The following is a 23,929-nucleotide window of genomic DNA, read 5'->3' on the forward strand; positions in this document are numbered from 1 at the left end:
AATAGTAATTAGTAGATTTGATTATTTAAAGTAAAATGCATATCGGAACATATTTTAGCTAAAACAAAGAACTAAAATAAGCAGAAAAACTAATGACGAACTTTTTAGGATAGGCATAAAGGCCTAAACTCAGGTTCCCAGAATCAATGTAGAGAAACATTAAGTTGCATAGGAAAAGAAACATCTACTCCGTTGCATGAAAAGAGATACTACAACTGCAAACTATGGTTCCACAATCACAAAGTGGTAGGACATTGGATGTCTTCCTTTTAACACCAAAAATAATCATGCCAGGTCCTAAATTTGCAGCTCACTGTTCCATTGGACTCACTCTCAAGTGTTCTAATAACTTAAGCATACATATAGTACAAAGAAAACATGATCTGAATGAACTTGTATGATTATGATGAAAATGATGGGTAATGTACAAGAGCAACTGCAAATGCTATCAAGATCATGCATGACCACACCAATAGGCCAAATGCTCATCCCTACGTGAATTACTAACGAGACCACCACATTGCAAGCAGATGAAGCTGCTGCCATCTGCAAAAGCGTCTAATATGATCTGCTTCCTGCCCATCTCCGCAAGTATAGACGTATTATTAGCATCCAGCAGCACAGATGGTTCAACAACAGGAAACTGTGGTGTAGTAGATCTTATGGGGCGGGCTTCAGCTATCGCGCACTGAGCAAACAAAGATGCCAGTTGATCCATACTAGCATTGGCTTGCAATCTCTGCCTATAAAGCTCACGTGCACGATTCATTGTATCAAGAACAGCATGGTCTCCACCTTCAGATTTTGTGGCCATAACAACCTATTAACCCACATCAATTGGTTAGTATGCGGGCAGAAAAATCCATCCACTGTACTATGATATTCCAACTAATCCTGGAAACTGATATCCAGCTAAACAGATATAGAACCCCCCGTCCTAGAACTTATGATAATCTGCAATCTCATATCATCAAGAAAGGCAATTTCAATAATAACCTCAGTCCAACAAAACAAAGAAAAATACATTGTATCAAATATTTGTTTCTGTAATTTGTTTGGCCCTTTAATTTTTATTAAATTGCAGTGCAAAATATAGTGCATATATGCCCTTTCAAATCTTAGTGACACTTCTGCTCTGCTAACAAGAAAAAACAAGAAATATCTGAAGAAGAAACTTATCCCTAGCTTAAGAACTTTTTGCACATGAAAATCAACTTGTCTTGTATCTTTCTTTGCAGTATGAAATGTGTATGCATCCTAGATAGTTGATACAAATAAGTTAGCTCGAATCATATTAAAAGGACATTGGACTCAATGGATTGAGTGAGTCTATTTAGTTTATCTACTTTTATAATTTAGTAGAATCTTAGTAGGTTAGAATTTTATTTAATTAGCTAAATTCAGCTCTCTGCAATTTTAGAAAAATATTCAGAAGATATTCTTCAGATATTCGAATATTATGAAACCACATGGATAAGATTGGCAACCTCAGGATCTACAACTTTCGTATTCAAAATTTTTATTTTGATTTAATCTCTATAAATATGGCCTCATGGTTTGTATCTTAAATATGCATGAATGAAAAAATAATTGATTTTTGTCCTTGCATCCCTAGTATCTCTCCTTTCAACTTGGCCGCCGACTTCAATCTCCCTCCTCCCTCTATACCAACAAACACCGACCCTTCTATCAGAACGGTATCATTTAGCTTCTAATCACTCTCGTCCGCCGATCCCCCTAGTCCTATAGGGCAGGCCTACTTTTCCCCCTTCTTCTCCTCTAAACTATCAATCTATCTAACCACCACCATCATCATAGTGGACTTATACACCTTGCACTCTGTGGGGCAAACGTGGTCTTGGGCACCTAGTGGCTCTAGAGTCTTGACTCAATTATATTTGGCTTCACACACATGCAGCTCACCTTTAGAAGAGTCAGACAGGTGGCGAGATTTGGAGTCTAGACTCAACCACACTTCACGTTGTTGCTAGTGATTGGAGTGCTGGGCATCGGAGAGCTTTCCTGTTTTCTGCAACTGCCCCGATTGTACTTGAGTTGCTCCGAGCCCAAGTAAACCTACTGATCTAGTCCAGTTGCTGACTTTGCTGGATTGTTTGAGGCCCCGACATGGCTACCCCACCAGGTGTGTCGACTAAAGGATTGAGATTATTGATACATTTAGTAAGGGTCTTTTCTTATTCCATTAGTTGTTTATTTTCATTAAAATAAAATTTCTGTCGGTCGCGTTCGAACACGGAACGGGTTGCGCTCGAACGCCCTTGCACCTGCATTAGGTTCACAAAAACAAAGAACACAAAATGTGCGTTCGAACGCCAACATCGCATTCGCACATACAGAGAACGCCTTTTGTGCATTCGAACGCGATCGGGCGCGTTCGAACGCGATCGGCGGGAATCTTCTAGAATTAGAGTTAATAATTATATTTTGGCTTGTTTGACTAGCCTCTATAAAGGTGTGGATGACAGCCAAAATTATTATACTATTGGATTATTAATTTCTTGCCTCCTATCTTCTCTCTATTCTCTCTACCCTAATCTCCCTCCTTCCTCTTCACCAACCTACCACCTCTACTGTTGGCAAGGTTTCTCCTAATATCTAATCTCCCTTGTCTGTCGAGTACTCCCTCTTCTTTGGGATCTCAACTACTTCCCCTTCGTTTTTATCACTTAACATCCAACTTCATCTCCATTACCATCCATAACCCTAACATCCACTCCACTCGTCACCACCACCATCATCCGCACTAAATAATAATTTTGTCCCTGTTGCAGTTCGAATCTGCGAAGGGCATAAATACGAAAAACGTAGATCAAGGAGTTACGGATCGATTCCACTTGATTTCGTAATTTTCTAACTAGAGAAGAATATTTGGTAAATATTTTTCCTCGGTTGCGCGAACTGCTTCTGTAATAAATCCAGATCTTGAAGGAATTGTTCCGTAGCCCTATAATTTGGTATCAGAGCCAGACGAATCTTAGATCTCCATTACTGGTTGAAACAAAAAAGATGACGTCGACAAGGAGACCAATAGAGAGTACACCGACAAGGGAAGACTCAATCCACGATAACCCTAACCGTGAGGTCGATTCTTTTGGAGCGACCATGGCAGGATCGAGTCAACCAATGTCCATGGGTGTGAATATAGGCTTGGCGGATGAACATAGGGGCATGTTCCAAACATTGCCGCATAGAGTTGATGCAATGCAGAATGATCATAATGCTTTGAAGGAATGTCATGAACCGATCGGTTTCGTCACCTCCTCGACGAAAATCAGTGCCTCAAGAAGGATCAGCGGTGGGACCACACCGAACCAATACCCCACAGGTCCAGATGCGACATGTTAGTGTCAATGATCCTCTTTTACCTATGCCTACACATCATCCTCCACCTCCATTACAAAACCCAAGATTGGTGGTGGTGGAAACCGAGAAGCGAGCGGCACTAGTGCGCTTCGTCGAAGAGGAGGATTGGCACTTTGAGGATGAGGTTGATCCCTTATGAATAGTGATAGACGTGCTTGAGGATTTAGAGAAGGAGATCAACATGCACAAAGATTCAAACCTGAACTGAGGATCTTTTGCGAACCCAACAATGCTATTCGGGGGAGAACCGCACGCTTGGATTTTCCAAAATTCCAAAGCGATGATCCAACGGATTGAGTGCTTTAAGTTGAACAATACTTTGATTGTCAAGGAACAGCGGAGGACACAAAGGTCCAGATGGCAAGCTTTCATCTCCAAGGAACGGCATTGCATTGGTATCAATCGGTTACTCGTGGTGGAGGATTTACCAATTGGGCCGACTTTTGTAGAAGGATTACACACAGATTTAGGACAGTGACATATCAAGATTTTACTGCCATATTAAGCAAGTTGTTCAGAGGACGACCGTATTGGAATATCAAGCTGAATTTGAAAAAGTTAGTAGTCGTGAGCCACCTTGGCCCGAATCGACATCGATGAGCACATTCATTTCAGAGCTGCGGGATGAGATACAGGCGGATGTTCGTGCTCTTTGTCCTACCACTCTTAAAGAGACCTTTGAGAAGGCCGTGAGGATGGAGCAAAAGCATAAGGCTCTCACGATGGCAGCAAAAATAAGTTTGGGCAACCGTGATGGACGGTTTGCGCCTAGAACGCCTGTTGAAAATTCTGCGGGTTCAAAAACAGCGACGGTGAGTACTAGATCACGACCGTCTTTAAGACCTTTCGATGTTAGAGAAGGCATAAGACCCCCCGTTCGAACTCTCACACCTGACCAGGTGGAGAAGCAAAGAGCAAAGAGCGAAGGGCCTTTGCTTTCGATGCGATGAACGTTCGGGAGTGTGATACTCATCGACGGTCTCGAGGAGGATGATGAGGTTGTTGGAGGTGGAGTGTGTTCAGAGGAGGTTCATAAGGAGGCCGTTGAGGAGGGCGCGGAGGAAGATATCCAAGCTGAAATATCGATGCATGTATATTCGGGTACTTCCGCACTGAGGACGTTACGAGTAGACGGACTCTTTAGAAAGCATTGTGTGCACATCCTCATCAATTCCGGGAGTACACACAATTTTCTAGACGAGAAGTTAGTGAGGAGATTGGGCTTCGATGTTGAACCGACCACGGGATTTGACGTTGCTATTGGAGACGGCACGAAGCTTAAGACGGAGAGCTTGTGTCACCGGGTCGGTATACGGGTCCAAGGACACGACATCATTGTGAACTTGTATCCATTGGCACTGCGAGGAGCGGACATTGTCCGTGGCACTTAGTGGTTACAAAGCTTGCAACCCGTCACTTTTGATTTTCGAAGCATGTGGATGAAATTTAAGCAACGAAACAAAGAGGTGCGGCTTGATGGCGTTCGTACTCCGTCAATTCCAGCGATGCAGCCAATGGTAGGGTTACCTTGTGCGAGTGATTTGGCTATCTTCTTCAGTTAGGACCAGTAGGAGACGAGCCTCAAATGAGTCTAGATACTACCATCAAATTGTCTAATTTATTAAACAAATTTGTTGGACTGTTTGAAGAACCAAAGGAATTGTCACCAAGGAGAACTACGGACCATCGTATAGAAATTGTGCCCGGGGCTGCACTGGTGAATGTGAGGCCATATCGGTATCCACATATGCAAAAGGAAGTTATCTCAAAGATGATAGCTGAGATGCTAGAGCAAGGCCTCATTCAACCAAGTTATAGCTCATACTCATCGCTCGTGCTATTGGTGCAAAAGAAGAACGGAACATGACGTTTTTGTGTCGACTATCGGGCACTAAACGCTATTACTGTCAAGGACCGGTACCCCATTCCGATTATAGAGGAGCTATTGGACGAACTTGCAAGGGCGACTATATTCAGTAAGCTTTGACTTGAGGGCCGAGTATCATTAAATTAGAGTTCAGGGTGATGCCTTTTAGTCTCACCAATGCTTTAGCTACGTTTCAAGGCCTCATGAATGATATATTTCAGCCTCTATTGCGAAGGTATATTTTGATATTCTTTGATGACATTTTGGTATATAGCAAGACTGAATTGGAGCATTGACGACATTTAGAGGATATGCTAAATTTGTTGAAGCAAAACCAGCTGAAGATCAAGAAGTTTAAGTGCTTATAGGGAGTACCACAAGTGGAGTATTTAAGCCACATCATCTCAGCGGAAAGTGTTGCGGCGGATCCTCAAAAGGTAGTATATATGACCGCTTGGCCTATTGAGAGGATTTTTGCGGCTGATCAGATATTATCGCCACTTCATCGCCGAGTATAGCAAGATCGCTACTCTCATTTCTTTATTGAAGAATGACTCTTTTAGATGGACAGATGAAGCCACTACAGCCTTTGAAAAACTAAAAACAGTAATGACAACGGCTCCGGTTTTAGCGCTACCGGACTTCACCAAAGAGTTAATTGTGAAATATGATACGTTAGGAGTTGGCATAGGAGCTGTATTAATGTAAGGAGGACATCCCATAACCTTCCTTAATAAAACTTTATTACAAAAATCACAGCAATTATCGACTTACGAGAGAGATGTTGGCAATTCTACATGCAGTGACAAGGTAGAGGTCTTATTTGATCGGTAGGTGATTCATTATCCGAACCGATCAAAGGAGCCTTCCATACTTTATGGGATAGCGTATACACACTTCAGCACAGCAAAAATAGGTCATAAATTTGCTGGGGGTATGATTATGAAATTCAATACAAGAAAAGAACGAAAAATAGAGCGGCAAATGCACTATCACACCAACCCGATACCGCCGAGCTTGCAGCTTATTCTTCTCCTACCTTTCCCTTCCTTGACGAGCTGAGATATGCATGTACATCTGACCCAAATGTTTTGAGATTGTTGCAGGAGGTGTTGGATGATCTGGAGCGCCATCCAGAGTTGGAAAACCGAGGCGGTTTGCTACTGGACCGCGGATGCATTAGGGTGCCCACAAATGATGGATTGCGATAGAAATTGTTGGAGCACTTCCACCAAATTCCTGTAAGTCGCGTTCGAACACACTTGTAAATGCCTGCATCAGGTTCGCAAAAACAAAGAATGCAAAATGTGCCCTCGAATGCGATTGGGCACGTTTGAATGCCTACATCGCGTTCGTATATACAGAGAACGCACACAATTGGCAGGAATCTTCTAGAATTAGGGTTAATAATTGTATTTTGACTTGTTAGCTAGCCTCTATAAAGGTGTAGATGGCAGCCAAAATTATTATGCTATTGGATTATTGATTTCTTGCCTCCTAAATCGTAATTTCGTCCCTGTTGCAATTTGAATCTGCGAAGGGCGTATATACAAAAAACGTAGATTAAGGAGTTATGGATCGACTCCACTTGGTTTCGTAATTTTCTGACTACGGGAGAATATTTGGTGAATATTTTTCCTCGGTTGCATGGACTGCTTCTGTAATAAATCCAGATCTTGAAGGAATTATTCCGTAGCCTTATCAATTGTGCTAGGGGCCGAGCCGACGAACGTTCAACCACATGTGCAGAAGGAAATCTCGAGGCTAGTCACTGAGATGTTAGAGTAGGGCATCATCCAGCTGAGCCAGAGCGCGTATTCTTTACCTGTCCTACTAGTGAGGAAGAATAGGAGTTGAGCGATTTTACGTGGACTATCGCATGCTAAACGCCATCACTGTCAAGGACCATTACCCCATATCGGTTACACCTTCGATGGACTCTTTGCCTACTTATTACCTAGAAGGAAAACTGGACAAAAGACTGAGAGTAAATGGTGGGGAAGGCTTTGAAGAAGATAAATCACTTTCCTCTTCTTCTGATGCAAATCTAGTATGAATGCAATGTTTTGGAGAACAATCGACCTAAACAAGTAACTAAAATAGAATATAGTAAGTAATAACTGATAATAAGTTAATTGATTAAAAGGATCACTATTAGATGGAAGAAGAGAAAACCACTCAGATGAGGCAGTAGCTTCCTCAACTCTCAAATAGGTATGTCGATAGTAGAAAGGCCTAAAATATGGTGTAAGGAAAGACTTTAGAGTTTAGATTTACCAATAAATGGAATAGTAGTGTTTTTACTTTGAAATCAAGTCCTCTTTATGTCCGAGCGCCGAAAGATTCTCTTTCACTACTGGAATCTTCTGGACAGCGCAGTTACCAATAAAAAGTAGAGATTGAAGGAGGAGAGAGGTTTAGAGAAGAAGTAGAAGAGATTAGAGAAGAATCTTAAGATGGAGTAGGAGAAGCCATGTAGGATAGTATAATAATTTATTTAGGAATAGAAGTAGAGAACTAGTTTTATTGATTGAAGGGAAACATATTAATTTTATTATTATTGGTTGATCAATAGTCTTCAATAACTTATTTTCTATTTCATCTGAAATTTGATTTTCTTTTAGACAATAACATAGATGAGCAAAACATAAATCTCACATACATTTGCAATTTTTTATGCATAAGAAATTCTGCAAAGTAATTTTACCTCATGTCTCATATGTTTCAGAAAAGATTATCGAACAATTCTTATCTTATTTCTCCACCAATATAAATTCAAATGTGATTACGTAAATGATTGGCAGCTTGCGATCCCTTATTTCTTTCTTTGTATAGATCATGAATTTTGACATCAGTCAAGTAATGGTTCTAAAAAAGTCACACAATCTTTGTTGGACTTTTAGCAAGAATCATTTCTTTCTTGACTTCATGGCCGGTCAAACTAAAGATGATCTAAAATATGAGACTGGATTTAAAACTACTGCAATTATAGTTGCAGCAAAAGAAATACGTCAAAAATTTGATAAGTCTGTGATAGAAAGCAACATTAGATACCATTTAAGGCATTTGGTGAATGTGTTGAAGCGATTCAAGAAACTTAAGAAGTTAAGTGGTGTACGATAGGATGAGAAGGAGAAAAAAATAGTTATGGAAAAAGAGGAGTATGAAACATATCTAAAGATATGTATATAAATTATCAGTTTTAAAATTATTTATTTCATTGTGATAATTATGTTTATAATGTAATAACAATAAAGATGAGCCTTTATCAACAAGCCTATTGAAGATTATGATTTGTTAGCTATTGTTTGCAACAATAATTATGCTACCGACTATTTTGCTAAGCAACTAATAGTGGAGAGCAATAGTATTTCAAGTAATGACGAACCTACTGGATCATTCAAGGCCTAGTAAAGATTTTGATGAATAATCATCTAGCTTGGGTAATGAACCAAAAAGGGCAAGAATTTGAAGAGATCTAGGGATGCTGAAATAAAGCTAATGGAAAACGTTGCAACTCAAATTGCAAAAGTTGCTATGGCTCTTGATAGCTCAAAATCAAGGCATTTTGCCGATGATCTCTACATTGAAGTAATAAAGCTAGAACAGGAAGGGTATAACTATAAAGATTTGGCATCTGCCTATAACTATTTGTTTGAAAAGGATACACAAGCTAAAGGTCTTTTAGTCAAGTTAGTGAAACATAGGAAGTTATAGCTTGAGAAGTATCTTTTTCATATTAAGGGCACTGAAGCTGATTGCTTCAAGTAAAATAGCATTTTTAATTATTTTCAAGTGTTAGACTTTGTTCTTGAGACTATGCATCTTTATGTTAATACTTTTCATACTATATTATATAGTAATGTACTTCATTTAACACAAGGCATAAGTTGTAAGAATCTGCTTTCTTTAACTAAGTCGAGATTTTCTTCTTTCTTTATTAGGACATTGCTTATTTTAAGATAGTTTTATTTAAATTTAGTGTTTTCTATGTTTGTAATGACATAGTTTTATTTGAATTTTAATCTTTTGCTATATTTGTAACGACTCATACTAGTGGAGTTTTAAATCTCCGAAAGAATTTATAGCTATTTTATTCACTCTTATTTATTTTCAGAGTATAATATTTCTACATTCTTAGACAATAGAAAATTTACAAAAAATTATATAAAATAGCATTATGAAATACAACCTATTAAACACTTGTTTACCAAATATATTATTATAAAATACAATAACCCAAACATGTACTTAACAAATACAGTATTATAATATACAACCAACCAAACAATCCATTTGTTTCTCTAGATGTTGTATCTAGAGAAACATGTATTTCTAAATACAAGAAACCAAACAGCCCTTAAACTTAAGCAGTTATGAGACAATTAATCGAGTAACAAACCAAAAAAAAAATTAGAGGTCATTAGTAAAGCAATATATTTGAGTTGGCTCACAAGATTCACATAGAGGGTTGACCTCAAGCCAATTGATTCATACAACAAAGGAGGAAAAGGGTTCTCCCAATGACTTAACTTTTCACAAATACGGCTCACTTTTCGGCGAGACAGACGGGTACAGCTTAACGAGGTTCGGACGCAGCCAAGCCCCACTCTTCAGCCAGTGATTGGAGCTCTCTGAGCTGGCGAGCTATCATACTTCCTCCATATTGCACCGATTGAATCTGAGGTCCTTCCTAGCTTAAGTACACATGATGATTTGGAGCTTGTGTTGACTGACTTTGCTGCCCTGTTCGAGGTTCCAGGGGGACTACCACCCGTGAGACACTCCGACCAAAGAATTGAGATTATTCTAGGGGCAAAACCGACCAACGTTCAACCCTACCGTTATTCTGACATCCAAAAAGAGGAGATATCGAGATTAGTTGCTGAGATTCTAGAGCAAGGTATTATCCAGCCTAGTCGGAGTTCTTATTCATCGCCGATGCTGCTGGTGTGGAAAGATGGGAGTTGGCGTTTTTGCGTGGACTATTGCGTGCTGAACGCTATCACCGTCAAGAAACGGTACCCGATACCCATCATAGAGGAGATACTGGACAAGTTGACAGGAGCATCATATTTCAGCAAGTTCGACCTTCGCGTCGGCTATCATCAGATTCGTGTGCAAGCGGAGAACATTCACAAAACAGCATTCCAAACTCACGACGGACACTACGAGTTCCGGGTAATGCCGTTTGAATTTACGAACGCACCGGCAACCTTTCAGAGCCTGATGAATAACATTCTGTCCACTCCTTAGGTGGTATGTGTTAGTATTTTTTGATGACATCTTAGTATATAGCAGGACCTGGGAGGAGCACTTAGTTCACCTATGCTCAGTATTGGAGCTGTTGGCGGATAACTCCCTAAAGGTGAAGGAAAACTAATGCCTTTGGGAACAATGCAGAGTAGAGTACCTCGGCGATATCATTTCAGCGGAGGGTGTGGCAACCGACCCAAGCAAGGTGTCATGCATGTTTGGGTAGCTGCAACCAGCGACGGTTCATGAGCTGCGGGGGTTCCTTGGCCTAACAAAGTACTATTGTAGATTTGTAGCAGGCTATGGGAAAATTGCGGCACCCCTCACTTCATTGCTGAAGGGCGTTTTCCAATAGATCGAGGCAGCGACGAAAGCATTTGAGGAGCTGAAGAATGCCATGGCGACCTACAGGTGTTGGCGCTACCCATTTCACAAAGTCATTTGTGATCGAATGCAATGCATCTAAGTCAAGTATTGGGGCTGTTCTTATACAATTCGGGAGGCCTATTGCTTATCTGAGCAAGGCCTTATTAGAGAGATCGTAGCGACTTTCTACGTACGAGCAAGAGATGCTCGCTATCCTGCACGCAGTGACCAAGTGGAGGCTATACTTGATCGGATGACGGCTTGTGATTCGAATGAACCAATGGAGTTTGCCATTTTCCATGAGGCAGCGGGTTCACACTCCGGTGCAACAAAAGTGGGTCACCAAGCTACTAGGATACGACTATGAGTTGCAATACAAAAAGGGGATGGAAAACAAGACGGCCAACGCGCTCTCAGGCAGCCCATGCCCGCTGAGCTGGCGACTTATACAACACCCGTATTTCCTTTTCTTGCTAATTTGAGGACTATAGGCACCACGGATCCAAAGGTGTCCAAGTTGATACAAGAGTTGGAGAGCGACCCCATGAGTCACCCGAGCTCAAGAGTAGAAGAGGATTGCTACTGGATCGCGAGTGCATCCAAGTACCCGGGGATGATGCTTTGCGGAGGCAAGACACAAGACCTCTTGAGGACCTACAAGAGGCTCTCCCAGAGTTGTACATGGACTATAATGAAGAAGGACCTAAAGAGATTCGTGCGAGATTGTGATATTTGTTAGCGAGCAAAGGCAGATTCCTTGAGGCCGACTACACTACTACAGCCTTAGCCCATTCCCGAGCATATTTGGAAGGATATCTCCATAGACTTCGTTGAGGGACTACCGCCAGTGAGAGGGCATTCTATCATCTTTGTCGTGGTAGACAAGCTAAGCAAGTATGCTCACTTCTCAGCTTTGGTGCACCCATATTCAGCGAAGGCAGTTGTAGAAGTGTTCATGCATGACATGGCCAAGTTTCATGGCATGCTGCGCTCGATCGTGTCTGACCGTGATAGTCTTCAGTTGACATAGTACTTCACATTTCAAGGGACCTAGTTAGACCTTAGTTTAGCCTACCACCCTTAGATGTCTGAGGAGATAACACCGTTTGAAGCAGTGTATGGCAAACCCCACCTTCACTACGGACATATGACCTAGAGGCGATAGCGGTGCGGATGGAGGCAAATCTAGAGTTGGTTGATCGGGATGCGACCTTACGGAGGCTTAGAACTCAGATGGCATCAGCACAAAACTAAATGAAGCAAATCTACGACCGCCGACACCGCGAGTTGGAGTTCGTGGTTGGAGATCTTATGTTTGTGCATGTTCAGTCCTATCGACAAGTGACGCTAAGACCGGTGCGCAATCAAAAGTTGGCGCATTGCTACTTTGGGCCTTTCATGTATTGGAGCAAGTTGGTTCAGTAGCATACTAATTGGAGCTTTTGGAGAGATCGCGGGTGCGTCCCGTATTCCACGTGTCTGATATATTTAGTTAGGATCTTTTTTTATTGCATTAGGTGTTTATTTTTATTAAATTAAAATTCCTGTAGGTCGGTTGATCGGGATGCGACCTTACGGAGGCTTAGAACTCAGATGGCATCAGCACAAAACTAAATGAAGCAAATCTACGACCGCCGACACCGCGAGTTGGAGTTCGTGGTTGGAGATCTTATGTTTGTGCACGTTCAGTCCTATCGACAAGTGACGCTAAGACCGGTGCGCAATCAAAAGTTGGCGCATTGCTACTTTGGGCCTTTCATGTATTGGAGCAAGTTGGTTCAGTAGCATACTAATTGGAGCTTTTGGAGAGATCGCGGGTGCGTCCCGTATTCCACGTGTCTGATATATTTAGTTAGGATCTTTTTTTATTGCATTAGGTGTTTATTTTTATTAAATTAAAATTCCTGTAGGTCGCGTTCGAACGCAGGTGGAATCGGGCGTTCAAACGCAATCGGGCGAGTTCGAACACCCGCGTTCGCAAATCCAGAGAACGGGCTTTTTTGAGTGCGTTCAAACGCGATTGGGCGCGTTCGAACGCGATCAACGGGAATCCTCTAGAATTAGGGTTTTATATTGTTTTAGGACTTGTTGGCTAGCCTCTATAAATATATGGATAGCAGCCAACTTCTAATCTCCCTCGACTGACAAGCCGCCTCTCTTCTCTGGGATCTCGACCACTTCGTTCCCCACGTCTACTTCCCTTAATCATTTCCACAATCCACCCTCATCTCCATACCTATCCATAACCCTAACATCCACTCCATTCGTCACCATCACCATCACCCACATTATTCCGTATTTTCGTCCCTGCTACAGTTCGAATCTACGAAGGGCGTAAATAGGAAAGTTGTAGATCAGGAGTTACGGATCCAACCCAATTGGTTTCGTAATTTTCCGACTACCGGAGAATATCTGACGAATATTTTCCCACGGTTGCGGAGACTGATTCTTGTAATAAATTCAGATTTTTAAGGAATCTTAGCGTAGCCTATCTTTGGTTCTAGATCCCATCAATTTGGTATCAGAGCTTATCAATTTAGTATTAGAGCTTATCAGTGTCCTTGCTACGGGCTTGAGTAGACATCGACCAGATGGTGGGATCGGATATACTAGAGCCGATTGAAGAGATGAGAGTTCTGAAGCCAGTTCGTATGCTGGCTAGGCATAGGAGACGGCAAACAGGATAACTAGAGACAGAGATCCTAGTAGAGTGGCTTGGTAGGCCGTCCGACAAGTCTATATGAGAGCTTGAGTCGGACATTTTTGATCGTTTCCCTGATTTCACACCTTGATGACAAGGTGGTGGAAGCATAATGGATTGATATGACTGCGATTGGACCTAGTTATCTCGAGCTGAATTTCTTTTGTTTTCTTTTTGAAATAAAAGATTTCTGACTGTCGCGTTCAAACGCTAGGAAGTCACGTGTTCAATGTCGTATTCGAACGCCCTCGTTTGAACACCTACATACGGTCGCAAATACAGAAAATGTATTTAGCGCGCTCGAACACGCTCAACTGCATTTGAACGCAATCGGCAAATTTACACTATTTCTAGAGCTGTCTTTTAACTATTTTGCTTGTTAAGTTGGCCTGTAAATATGTGGAAAGCAACCTTATGATCATTATTGAATGAATTGAGTTTCTTCTCCAAATTTTCTTCTCTCCTCTCTTGTTCTCTCTTACCACGGTTACACCGCCTCTAACCTTCTGGACTGGCTTATCCCCCTAGACCCTTAGGGAAGGCCCTCTTATTCCTCTTCTTCTACTCTCCCTTACATCCAAATATTTCTCATTGAAACCAAGATCACATCACATTAGGTACCACAAAACCTACTTACTACTATCTTATTCATGCAAACACTTTAATTAAGTCTAAATGAGGCCCAAGTAATAACGTTATGAAAATATATAAAAATTGGCCAAATAAATAACAAGAAATAGAAGAAAGACTCAAATAACTTAATTCTAACTACCTACCTCAATTATGACACTACAAAGTTGGCCTTACAATCATGGTTCCAAGTTTTCGCCGGCTCCATTTAGGATTGCCGAAACAGATCAGGATCAGCCATGGTCGTATTAGATCAGACGATTTCACCCTGATACGGGTTCACCCTTTTGAAATGAGTTGGATGAGAGAAGGATTCAATCCAAATTTGACTCGGAGACATCAATTATTTGATGTCCCAATTCTTTCTCTCTTTTCTCTTTCTCTCGTTCTCACTTGGAGACATCCAACACAAATACCAACAGCCTCGACGTTTTTTATCAAGATCCGGCGAACTCAACCTTCGACAACCTTAGGTTAGTATTTTTCTTATATTTTTTCTTTCTTCTCTCTATCTCTCCGATGCTACATCTCTCTCATTTCTCTCTCTACTCTCTCTCAGAGACAAGCCCTCTATCTACTGAGAAAAAAAATTGCCAAATAAATCAAAGAACATAATTACCATGCTACGAGAGAGAGCGAGAAAGGGACAAAGAGAGAGCAAAAGAGAGAGGAGGGAGAGAGAAGATATAAAAAAATAAATTTGCCTAACTTACTAAGAGAGAGAAAGAGAGAGGGAAAAAGAAGAGAGAGAAGAAAGAAAAATATTTTGCCTTAGTGAAAACAAGAAGAGAGGGAGGAAAAGAGGGGAAAGAAAAGGGAAAGCCAGCTCGATATTCATTAAAATTGAGTAAATTGATAAAAAAATTTAGTTATTAGGTCCATATGTGAGTAATTACTATTTTCTTCTTTCCTTGTCAATTTTCTAAATTTATAGATATTTTTCTATATTTTCAAATATTATTTAAAATTTACGTACTTAAAAAATAGGTTGATCCGATCGGGGCGGCCAATACGTATCATTTTACCAAGTTGTGTAACCTTGCTTACAATCCAAAATATGCATTGGCATTTATGTTCCTGCATCAATATTCCTCACCATTTAAGGCTTGTGTAGAAGGTAGAAATCCTCCAAATTCCAACAATTTAAGCAAGAACACATAAAGCATAATCAAATTTGGAAACTACTCAAAGAAACTGGAAGCACTACAAGGTCACAGCAATATTAAATCTGAATAACATATGAGAGATAAGATCAGAATACCACTTATGAGAATTAAAGTAACAAATCTACAGTATAAACCTGACTGCTCCTCTATGTCCTACTCCCTTTACAATGTCTTCCACCTCTGAACTTCATATATTAAAGTAAGCTACAACTAGAAATGTAAATAGTAATGTACAACAATAGTGCAAGGGTAAGGTCAGTATTGGTTTGTGTTATGCCAATTTTGGGAGATCTAAAATAACTCATGAATCCATATGTGATGCTTTTATAATTATAATGACTATAAACATAAAATTTACAAAAAAAAAATTCCTAAAGTCATTCCAAAATGATTGATCAATCAAAATAAATGCAATTTTAAATTTCGCAGTGGGTTTTATAAATTTCACAATGGGTTCTATAGAAGAGTAACAAAAGACAGACAAACAATATGCAAGTGGGCTATCAAACATGATCTAGTAAAGCAGCAGATTTTCTCCTTTTTCCTGGACTAGTGTCACTACACTTAAGTGGCAAACTCATGCCCAACCTAACTGTAATCAAGTAGGAAATCAGCTCAGTCACAACCCATTTTGAGACACTGTCTTATAACTCCCTACATTTCTTACAAGTTAAGTAGTGATTTGGAGGGCTAGGATTTTGGTGCTAAGCTGCTGAACATCAAGTTCTTTCTCTACCATCCGATGTCAACTATATAAATTATTGTCTGATAAATGGGCACATGATATTTATTCACCACTACCATGAATCTATTGTCACTGTACCTGAAAGTTATTGAATCTAATCTAAACCTTATGTTTAAATAGGATTTATCATCAAGAAGTTGTAGCTTCTATTCTATGATATTACCATTTTGGCATAGGTACTAGATCATCAGCACCCAATGTCAACAAAATAATGACATTTCTGGGAGAAATAGTTACCATGCATTTTTGTTCATGAGAACCACAACAGAAATCTAACATCAATTTTTGTAAACTTTCTTAGCTTATCATAATCAGCTCAATCTATAGTGAAAGATCATCTAAATATCATCTATAAGCACTGAAGTATGACTAATCTATTGACTGATCCTAGCGATTCGTAGAGGCACTATCATTACTTTTCATTAAGGAACACATCACGTTAAAGAAAAGTTCTAGGTAAGAAATGCATATGCCAATCTGAAATACAAAACAGAGAAATCTTAAGGAACCAATCTGATATGAGCAACTTGCCACATGCTTTTTGAAACATTTGCTACTCCTGAAACAGAACCCGCAAGCAACATGCAGAGAAAGGTTTAAGAAAAGCAGTCCTGTGCCCAAATACATTTTGAAAATTTAAGAAAGTAAACCTATGAAATTGTACAGACTACTTATTAGAGAAACGAATGCAATAAAATAAGCACAACAGGTTGAAAGTCATGATATTTAGATAAACCCCATGAAGAACAAATAAGTCAATAACTATATCATGATGCCTAAGAAATATGTTTCCTGAAAAAGAGGAAAAAGAAACTGCTGAACAAATGGGACAGGCAAGAAAAAAGATATTCCAATACAACAACGGCACCAAGCTATCATTAGAATCTTCAGTCAAGTACATGCAAGCTAGAAGGCCTCCAATATATAGACACTAAAGGATGAAATCTTTAATCTACAATAGATCTTAGAGATATCTTGAACTTAAACCTGACTAAATCTAAATCACCAATTGTTGCTAGAACATAAAATCAAAGATGCCTTTCTCCTATTTCAAAAAATCAGCAATCTTTAAAACCTAATGTTATCCTTCGATTATAGTTGTTGTAGTAGATGTTATTAAGCATGTAGATACCATATAAAAAAACAATTGCTTCAGAAAGTCATTGGAGGATCCCTTTGAACTGATCATATGTCTCTTCTGTTTACATTTTTTTTTTCTTTTCTGATTTCAGCAGATAGCATCAAAATCCAATCACTTCAACATTCTGTACAAAAGCTAGCGTGGGTTTTTGTTTCGTTCCCAGTAAGAAGCAAACTACAGCTTTAAAGGTTGCCATCAAGATTAGTAACAGCCATCAATTTATACCTTCTTCCATTCCTCAAATCACCAATCTTTACAACCAGCTTGTCTTACCTTCTCATCCAAGGAATCTATAGTCACAATCTCCATCAAAACTGAAAGCAAAATCAAGGTTACGAGCAGCTCTGTTTTCTCATCATTTGGCTTCGTCGTTACAGTGGCTATAACCAAGAAAAATCTTTTATAGATTCAACAGGGTTAAGTGTAGTAAGAGAGCTCACCGCTTGGAGTGCAAGAGAGGGTTTGCCCTCATCGACGAGCTGCCGAGCCAAAGCGAGCAAGCTCCACGCGTCGTCCTGTGATTGAAGGCCCACCGGTGCGGCGCCGACCGCTGGCAACAGCGGCCCAGTCTCCGCCATCTCCGCATCCATCTCCACGTCCGTCGCCTCCATCGCGTCGGAACCGGATCCGCTATGGTTCGCCATTGGGAATTTGTGCTTCAAAGGCGACACTACTAAAACAGACCAGATAGTTCCAGGAGTTTCCTATGAGGTCCCCAGTCCAGGATGTTCATGGGCCGGGCCGGGCCGGGCGGGCTTCTGTCATAGGCCTGGCCCGCACCGAACGCGGCCTTGGGCATCTAATACAGAGATTTAGCATGCGACGAAGACCGTAAGCTCACAACTCAAATCTGAAGAAAACCGTAAGGTTACAACTCAAATCTGAAGAAAAAGAAGATAATTTTAGTAGAAAACTCTTGTATCAAAGGGACTGATTTTTTTTTTTTACAAACTGGCTTGATCCAATTCGTAGCGGCTGAGATTTAGCTCTTCACGGGATTTGAGATCCGTGGGTGGAGGCACGGATTCCTAGGTATAAGATGGAGATGATGATGGAATGGAGGCTGAGTAGTTAATGGAGGTGGCTCGGCAATTGATAGAGGTGGCTCGGCAATCGATGGTGGTGGTGGTTTGCGGATGCGATAGATGGTTAATTTGGCATACAACTGTAGTAAAAACCATACGGAAAATAAAGACGGTTAAGATAGGAAGACGAAGGGGGAGAAGTAAGCTTACCCTACGGGACTAGGGGGATTCACAGAAGAGTGAGATTAGAAGCTAGACGAGATCATGCCAACAAAAGAGGTGGTGCTGGTTGGTAAAGGAGGAGGGAGATGTAGGAGCCGACGGCCTAGTTGAGAGAGATGCCAGAGCAAAAACCAATTAATATTTCATTCCAAGCATGCCTAAGATACAAACCATAAGGCTCGATTTATAGAGATTAAATCAAAAAGTCCTAAACAAATTTAACTAAATTAGTCTTCCTTATCTTCTTTGATTAACCCTTTGTTTCTCTACAGATATATTTCGAATCTAGAGAATTCGTAAATACAAAAGTTGTAGATCTAGAGGTTGGCAATCTTATCCAACTAGTTTGATATTATTCGAATGTTTGTAGAATATTCTACGAACATTTTCCCAAAACTACGGAGAGTTGGATTTAGTTAATTAAATAAAATCATAACCTATTAAGGCTCTAACTAAACCAAATAACTAAATAAGATAATTAGACTCAATGCATTGAGCCCAATCTCCCTTTAATGTAATCTGATCTGACCCGGTTCGCATCAATCTACCACACTTCTGACCACCTTGTCCTCAAGGTATCCATGGTGATTTTCAAACTTTTGTTATTTGCCGAATTGTTCCCACCAATATTTGAGCTGAGTCTAAGAGCATAAGACTTGTGGAGGAGGCCATGGCTCGGCCAATTGTAACACAATGTAGCCCGCCAATTAATGCCCAACCAATTAGTCCAAGGCTAAGATTTAACTCACCTACAATCCAATGTAGGCTTGAGTCTAGTCTAGGCCTCGCACAAGGGCTTATCAGTTTAGGCTTTGGCACATCGCTTATGAGCTAAGGAGGTTGTCTTTTAGATTGTCCTCGATATCTTTCAAAGCTTCAATGCCCTCAATTAGCAGCTCGGGTGGCAATTAGTAATGGTTGGTGACCGCTTTGGGATTCCTAGCTATCGGTGTGGGTAGCAAGGTCTCCTTTGATGGTGATGTATACCTTGGTGGTCCTTCGTCATGTTGTGGAGGTGCCCTCAGTGTAGGTTTAGCCCCCGTTGCCATGGCTTGATCTGGTTTAATGGCTACACTTGCTCTCGTCAGTGTGCCGCCTTGATTACGTTCCCCATGGTTGGTATGATCAGGTGTACGCCTTGGACGACTTTGGTTCATGTTCACAAGGACCGCCTTTGAAAAAACCCCTAGACACACGTATGTATCTAACCTTTAGGCAATGATATCATTCGTTCGCTTAAGTAAAAGTCGGAAGAAATATTAAAAACGAAAATAGAGATGAACACTAAGATTTTAACGTGGAAAAACCCAAACGGGAAAAAAACCACGGATCCAAACTTGGATCAAAACCAATCACTAGAATATTAGCAGTTACAAGACTGACTCACAAAACAACCCGTCGATCCAAACGACTTTGTTCCTCTTAGTCTTGCTCACCAGAACCCATGATTCACTCCTTCTCATGATTGAAGTCCAACCTCAGTAGCCCTCGAGATTGATCTTTCGTTTAGATAGCCCTTAAGACGAAAGATTAAGTTTTTGTAGATGAGAAGGACCTTATTAGTTGAAGAACCGATGTAGCCTCAAGAAGTCTCCTTCAATAATCTTCTTCAACCACCCTAGAGATAGGACATCACAATCCTTATATATGATCTCCAAGATAGAGCCAAATCCAAGTCTTATCCGTACTCACGAAAGTCCAAGATTTTCAAACTTCGTTGGTGACTTGATCTCATCAACTTTGCTCCAATAATTTTACAATTCTTCAAACCAGAGATTTTCTAAAGTTGTGTAAAGCTCATATATATATAAAAAATATACTTAGAATATTTTATACACACATTGCCAACAATTAAAAACCTAACAATCTCCCCCTTTGACAATTTGTGACAAAACAACTAGATTACAAGATATTACAAAGAATTCAAAATGAGCATTCAACAAGTCTAGAAGATTTCGCACTTCAATCCCTGCAAATAATAAAAATATACCAATCCAAGATCAAGTGAAAATAACTTGAAATGAATAACAATCCAAACACAAGTTATCAAGCAAACAGTTCATAAGTACTCAAGAAAACAAAGTTCACAAGTATTCAAGCAAACTTATTATGCAGTAAACATAAACTAGTAAACTCTAATAAACTCCCCCTATTCCAACACTCCCCCTATACCAGTAAACTCCTAAACTTTAAACTCGCGTCTAAACTCACCACACACCACACACTACACACTCTCCCCCTTTTTGACACAAATGCCAAAGACTAGGAACTCGGAGGGAACTGATGATGAAGAATGTAGAAGATGTAGCCGTAGATGTAGAAAACTTGGGAGCCGAAGTAGATGACGAAGGCGACCTTGGTTTCTTGGTAACTGTAGCATTTTTAAGCATTCTAGAGAAGGAAAAAAGTCGCAAGATTCAACATATGCCCAAAGCATACAAAAAAAATAACAAGAAATCCAAAAATTCTAGAAACCATGAAGACCCTAAGTGAAATCCATCTTCCACTTGAAAATGCTAAGTTATGACGTTCAATCGCACAAGAAACATTAAGATATTAACTTTAACGTGATCAAAACTCGAAAACGCACGAAATCAATCAAGATCAAGAGACTTAATTGAATAAAAAATAAGAAAATTGATGAATGATCATACCTTGCAAAAAGTGAAGAAAATCTTGAAGTTTCAGCCAAAAGACTTTAGATCCGGAGGAGAACTACCCTCTAAAAGTGTTTGAAGTGAAAATTTTGATGAAAAAGATAAAGATCTTGAAGATTTGGGAGGGGAAAAATGAAGGTTTTTTTATTTTTTTTTATTTTTAAAATCAGTAAAAATAAAAAAAATCTTTTTAGAGATGTACTTCTAAAAAATTCAAAATAGATTCAAGACATAGAGTATGACAATCAAACGAAATAAGTCATACATAGATCAATCAAATCATCAAAAGCATATTATAATCAATTCTAATGTATCACTCAAAATTAAATTAATCTTGATTGATCATAACAATAAGTATATGCAAGTTGAACATAGATAACATGAAACTATTTTCTTAAACAAACTTTCCTATTTAACCAATGATGCAACACAGTAGTCAAACTGACTTAGTATAGAAAATTTTGCACTTTTCGACTTATTCTCCATAACATGTCAGGAATTTTTCCTGTTATTTTTTTTTACTGAAACATATAGGTGCAATGATGGCTTTCACACATGAGTAGGTAGCCCTTTTCTTGTAGTACAAATCAAACAATATGTAAAAAGATATTCACATATATTATTCTTTTTTTAATTTGAAAATAATGTACTGAGTCAAACTGGACTCTGAACAAGACGGCTTTCACACTAACTCATTGTAGCCCTTTTCATTGATCTTTTATGAACATATTTTTGATGACTAAGCATGAGGTCAAACTGTGCAAATCAAAGTTAATAGTGAGCTATTTAAAAAAAATAATTCATGATATCATGCTCACTCAAGAATACACATACGTTATGAGTGCATTAAATTTGGTTTCATTATTATAGAAGTCGAGGGAGTGACAAAATTAAAATTAATATAATATATTACAAGATGACACAATTGACTATAATAACTCATAATCAAGTAAAAAATCATACTTATATGTCAAGAAAAAATATTTTTGAATCTAGAAGTGCATCAAATTTTTTTTATAAACAAAATAAACTCTCGACAAATCTGAAACCTAAAAAAAAATTTCAGAGTAAAAGAAAACCTAAAAAAAATGAAACGAAATAAAAAGAAACTCGCAAACTAAAAAGAACACAAATCCCAATAAAATCAGTCCAAAACACAAATCCCTAAAGAAGTACGAAGATACTCAAATCTCTGTATATCCAAAGGTTTTGTGAACAAATCTCCCAACTGTTTCTCTGTCTCAACATGTTCTAGTGCTATTATTTTGCCTTCAACTAACTCGCGTATAAAATTATGTCGGATGTCTATATGTTTTATACGCGAGTGTTGAACAGGATTTTTCGATATATTAATAGCACTCATGTTGTCACAATAAAACACCATAGTATCTTATTCAATGCCGTAATCTTTGACCATCTATTTTATCCATAATAACTGAGAACAACAACTCCCTGCTGCAATGTACTCGGCGTCCACAGTAGATAAAGATATTGAGTTTTGTTTCTTACTGTGCGAAGCAACCAGATTGTTTCCAACATAAAAACATCCACCTGAAGTACTTTTTCTATCATCACATGAACCTGCCCAATCAGAATCTGTATATCTCGATATGATAGCACCCGAGTCATAAGTAAACTAGATACCTAAATCAAGTGTGCCACTGACATATTTTATAATATATTTTACAGCAAACAAATGAGTCTCCTTAGGCTCAGACTGAAACCTAGCACACACACCGACACTAAATGCAATGTCTAGTCTACTAGCAGTTAAGTACAAAAGACTATCAATCATGCTCCTATATAGTGTCTGATCAACACTTTTTTCCTAAAGTGTCTTTTCCTAGTTTGGTAGTTGTACTCATAGGAGTTCTAGTATGTTTTGCATTGTTACATTTTAGATTATGTGAAGTTCTAATAACATAGCAATTATCAGATGTTTTAGATCCAAAACATATAACATTACCATCATGATCTAGAATAGTACAATCATTTTTGGAGAATTTTACCTCATAGCAATTATCAGATGTTCTAGGTCCAAAACATATAATATTACCATCATGATCTAGAATAGTACAATATGCCCTAGAATGCCGCAATGAAAGCATGTTGGAACAAACCCTTTTCTACTCACCTTTTGTCGAGGAGTATGACTAAAGTTTACCTTTGGTGCCGTTGAAGAGTTACCAGTTTGTTGATTGAACTTCGGTTTAGAGACATTTATCTAGGACTGTTTTGAAAAAGCGGTTGATGACCTCAGGTTTTCTTCCTTTTGTATACCTGTAGAAACAAAGACAGTTTTATTATTATTTAAATTACTAGTGTATCCAATACCATACCTGTCTTTTCCAGAAATCTGAGCTTTTAATATATCGTCAAGTTTGTTCTTCCCTTTAAGAAATGTCGCTTCCTTCTGCAATCGCTCTAGTTCAATTTCATCAGCCTTCATTTTATTTTTCACATTGTCAAGTTGTTCAGAAAGGTCTTTGACACGTTCAAGTTCCAATTTGTACTTCTCCTTAAATTGAATTCTTTCTAATTCGATTACCTTGAGTCGTTGAAGTAGTCTAAGATTGCTTTTTTTGAGTTTAAACGACTCCAAGTACAAGTCATTATATGCCTTTTGAATTTCAGATTCATCTTCCTCAGCTGATAACAAATCAAGATCATCTGTACTAGCAGTATCAACAACAAAGTCAGTATTAAGTAGAGAAGAGGCAAAGGCTACAAAGTTTTCTTCATCTTTTTTAGAATCATCATCAGATTCAT

The 23,929-nt window shown here is 39.1% G+C and overlaps 1 protein-coding gene across 1 annotated transcript; it reads right to left on the minus strand.

The window, feature by feature from the left end:
• Nucleotides 1-216: 216 nt before the first annotated feature.
• On the minus strand, nt 217-17,940 carry LOC140760355 (uncharacterized). The gene is made up of 2 exons (XM_073097288.1): nt 17,697-17,940; nt 217-820 (listed from the first exon to the last, which is right to left on the minus strand). The coding sequence occupies exons 1-2, from the start codon at nt 17,898-17,900 to the stop codon at nt 455-457; spliced, it is 570 nt and encodes a 189-aa protein (XP_072953389.1). The 5' UTR covers nt 17,901-17,940; the 3' UTR covers nt 217-454.
• Nucleotides 17,941-23,929: the final 5,989 nt, after the last annotated feature.

Source organism: Typha angustifolia, chromosome 5, assembly GCF_048772165.1.
Source record: "Typha angustifolia cultivar Huaian chromosome 5, ASM4877216v1, whole genome shotgun sequence".
In the NCBI taxonomy this organism is placed as follows: Eukaryota; Viridiplantae; Streptophyta; class Magnoliopsida; order Poales; family Typhaceae; genus Typha; species Typha angustifolia.

Coding starts and splice junctions, on each gene's coding strand:
- LOC140760355 (XM_073097288.1), bottom strand. CDS start 17,900: ATGGCGAACCATAGCGGATCCGGTTCCGACGCGATGGAGGCGACGGAC. Junction 821..17,696: donor CCTCTCTTGCACTCCAAGCG/GTGAGCTCTCTT, acceptor GTGGGTTAATAG/GTTGTTATGGCCACAAAATC.